Source organism: Pseudorasbora parva, chromosome 22 (assembly GCF_024679245.1).
Source record: "Pseudorasbora parva isolate DD20220531a chromosome 22, ASM2467924v1, whole genome shotgun sequence".
Classification (NCBI taxonomy): Eukaryota; Metazoa; Chordata; class Actinopteri; order Cypriniformes; family Gobionidae; genus Pseudorasbora; species Pseudorasbora parva.
The window spans coordinates 27528736-27532588 of NC_090193.1; the positions used below are offsets into that span (position 1 = coordinate 27528736).

A 3853-nucleotide genomic window follows, 5' to 3' on the forward strand; every position below is an offset into this window, starting at 1 on the left:
TAATATGTTTGTTTTTTTGTATGAATTGCTTTTTTAATGTATTTTTGGATGAAGCAGGCTTATCAAAATAGATCCAGTCAAAAGTATCACTTTAGCCGCTTAAAATGAAATGTATTCAAATGCTCGAAGACATTAAACAAGTACTATAGTCGCACGAAAAGTTCAATGTTTCGACTGTTTTCCCTTTATTTACAGAGGGTGTCCAAGCACGCTGAGGAGGAGGAGGTGTGGCGTTGTGCTAGACCTCCGTTGTGCTAGACCTCCTTAAACTCCGATGTCTAAGTTCCTGATTCAGAGCTCAGTTGGTGCGCTAAGAACAGACACGGGCTGCCCTCACTGGGCGGATCAGACTGCTCACTCCAGCTGCGTGGACGGGACCACACATTTCGGAACTCCCCTAAAGAACAGAAATCAATTTGACTCGTATTTTGAGCGTCTATCGAGAATCAGTCAAAGTCCTCTCTTCACGCTTTTCAAAAAGCTCTCCACGAGCGCGAGGATGATTTTTTTTTAGATGATCGTCGCAACTAAAAATCTGAATGGACGTTTATGCATCGGTGCTTCAAAAGGACATCTGAATCCTCAATGTGACCTCAGGGTTTCTACAGGCTACCAGGAGGTTCGGAGAACATCTGCTACATTTAAACTATAATAATGCAACATCCTTTGGAGATTGGGGCGCACTACTACCCCCCGGATGTCCATCCAGACCAAAGGTCTCACAGGTACAGGAGTTTCATGATTGAAGAGATTCTCACAGACCATCCGGATCACAAGGTATCAAGTCCCACTGGAGACCTTCTAAAGTTTGGAGTACATGCCCTTTTGTCCGCCAGACCATACCACAACCACTTAGGTAAGTGCCGTGACCTTTCAGTCAGACAATATTTTGAGATCCGGTACGGGCAATCCTTTAATCTTAACCTTCTCTTAATACAGGGACATTCAAATCGCAGAACCTCTATATTTGCCTACTCAAAGAGAAAAGACTACACGTTGTCTCTGCAGACCAATACAAAGCAAATCAGATATCTCTGTCCGAAATATATAGCAATGAAGTGGACCGAGTAAGCTTGGGAAAAGAGCAAATGCACGTTCATTTCAGGCCCACTGCATGCAACTCTTACAAGCCTATGAAAAAATAAAAATAAAAATAACTTAAATATAGATTTTATTTATTTATTTGTATTTACCACCTTATAATTGTGAAGTAAAAAAGCGGTGGCAAAGTTACAACCTGCATTGAATTCACTGCACTTTTTCAAACAACTAAATTTAATTCCAGAAAATTATTTTGAAAACTAGAAACATCTTTGTTTCCAACCATTAAACTTGTCACAGTAACCTTAATAATATCTACTAGGCTACTTGATTTTCGGAGTAGGCCTAGTAGAAATGATTAAGGTTTCTGTGACAAGATTGATGGTTGGAAAAAAAGATGTTTTGTAACATCTTGATGTAACACATTGAGGCAACACAATGAAGTTAAATATTAATGTATACGAAAAAAAAATAGTTTCTTTTTTATTTTTATTTAAGCACAAATGAACCCAAGACTCTGTTTTGAAGCTTTGAAACAGTTATTCAAGATTTCTAGGATCCTTGCGCAAATATGAATTCAAAAGCATACCTCTGTAGCTAAGAGCTAGATCGATCAGGGAAGGAAATTATATCATTTAGGCCTAATTTATACTAGCCTATACTATTGTATAGACATGGGCTAAACATCAGCACAATATATCAACTTTTATGGTTATGGACCCATCCAAACTTTAATTATCTGACATGAAAATGCAAAAACGTTTTTAGCTGAGACCAAATATGACTAACACATAATTGTTTCATTTCCAGTCCTAAAAGCAGACCAGACCAGTATCCTGAAGTTTCCAGTGTCTCCCTTGTCCTGCTCGCTCGGGGCGCCGCTGGGCTCTGCGCTTCTGTCCGGAGCTGCGGGACTGCAGGTGGGCTCTTCGTCCCACCATCTCCCGCTGGACCTCCATCTTCGGGGTAAACTCGATCCTGGAGCTGATGCGGTGAACAAGACTAAGAAAGGAAGGAGGAGTAGGACTGTGTTTACCGAGCTCCAGCTGATGGGCTTAGAAAAACGATTTGAGAAACAGAAGTATCTCTCAACTCCTGATAGGTAGGCCTACACCCGCTTTTAAATGTCATTTATTTTACGTAGGCCTATTTAAAACATTATCGATGTTTGCCTTTTTTATTATTAAACTGTATTATTTTGCTGTGTAGCTACATTTTACATGCAAAGGTATTGCCTGAGAAATGGCTTAGTCGACATCTTTCTCTTTTACAGAATAGACCTGGCGGAGTCTTTAGGCCTGAGTCAGCTTCAAGTCAAAACATGGTATCAAAACAGAAGAATGAAATGGAAAAAAATCGTAAGTTCTATAAATAGCTATACACAACCGAACTGTCATACCTGTAAAAAAAAAAAAAAAAAAAAAATTAATGAAGAAGAAGAAGAAAAAAGAAAACAAAAGTAACCTAATGTGTACCGTTGTTGCTTTGAAGGTGTTACAAGGAGGGGGACTAGAATCTCCGACCAAACCCAAGGGGCGTCCGAAAAAGAACTCCATCCCCACCAGCGAGCAGCTGTCGGAGCAGGAGAGGACGCGAGAAGCGGACCGCTTATCCGACGGCGGCGCTTCTTCACTTTCTGATGCAAACCAAGAGGAATAAACGAGAACATCCCGATCCGTGCGAACACGTTTGTCTTCAAGGACGCAGTCGGGCCCATAGGCTACTTGGTCTCTTTGGATCACTGCGCACCGATGCATTTATGATGGCACTTACACAGACCTAACCACTTGGCCTGATTTTATACTACCTATGTTTTGTCTGTTTGTTTGATTACGCCAACTTTTGCGGGCCCTCGATAAGTCATAGTGAACTTTTTTTCCAGGGACCAGAACGGTGGTTAGTAGTGAATGGCCTTCCTCTCAGCATTGAAGGCTGTGATGTCATGGACTTTTTTTTATCAGCATATATTGTGCTTTTCAATGCTTTTCATTGGTATTTCTAAAAATATACAAAAAAATTAAAATATAAATATTCCGAAGACAGTTTGACGTTCTTTCTTAAACATGGCACTACAAAAGACAAATGAGAGCATGTATGTCAATAATAATAATAATAATAATAATAATAATAATAATAATAATAGGCTAATAATAATAAATGTAAAAATCCTCGTTGCTGTTTTTCGTTTCATGTTGTGTCAGATTCTTCCTCCACATCTCCGAGGCTGAGGCACATTGAATGCGCACTGTGTAATTTTATGCAGAATTGTTTACGTCCTATAACTGAGCGCCATCACACCGCGCATTAAACTTCTTTTGGCGTGTTTATGCAGTAAAAGTAAATATGTGGTAACACAATATTTTCGAAGTGAGGTTATTTATTTTCACAGAAAGATCCTTTTAATCAAAGACACTGGTCATTTTGCCAAGAAGAAGTGTCTGAAGTAGGCTAAGCGATTTGCAGTGTGATGAATGTGGGCCTGTTCATTTTGCACCACATCAGGCTATTTGCAAAATATAAAATTATCTTATTCTACTGATAACTTTGGAATTTGTCTATTAAAAAAAATATCCCCCTCTATTCTTTGCCTACTGGTGCAAGAAATAAACAGTAGGGCCTATTCATTATTAATTTTATTTCAAATGTTAACCAGCAATATCAAAGACAAACTCGCATATAGGCTACAGATTAAAGTCTTAAAGATTCAATTAGCCTACATTTTTTATTATATAAATAGCCTATATATATATATATATATATATATATATATATATATATATATATATATATATATATATATATATATATGTAT

General features: G+C 38.2%; 1 protein-coding gene across 1 annotated transcript; it reads left to right on the forward strand.

Annotated features, from left to right (window-relative positions):
* The first annotated feature begins 317 nt into the window (after positions 1-317).
* barx1 (BARX homeobox 1) lies at positions 318-3069 on the forward strand. The gene is made up of 4 exons (XM_067430838.1): positions 318-856; positions 1852-2143; positions 2315-2399; positions 2533-3069. Exons 1-4 carry the CDS (start codon positions 655-657, stop codon positions 2698-2700), a joined length of 747 nt encoding a protein of 248 aa, XP_067286939.1. The 5' UTR covers positions 318-654; the 3' UTR covers positions 2701-3069.
* Positions 3070-3853: the final 784 nt, after the last annotated feature.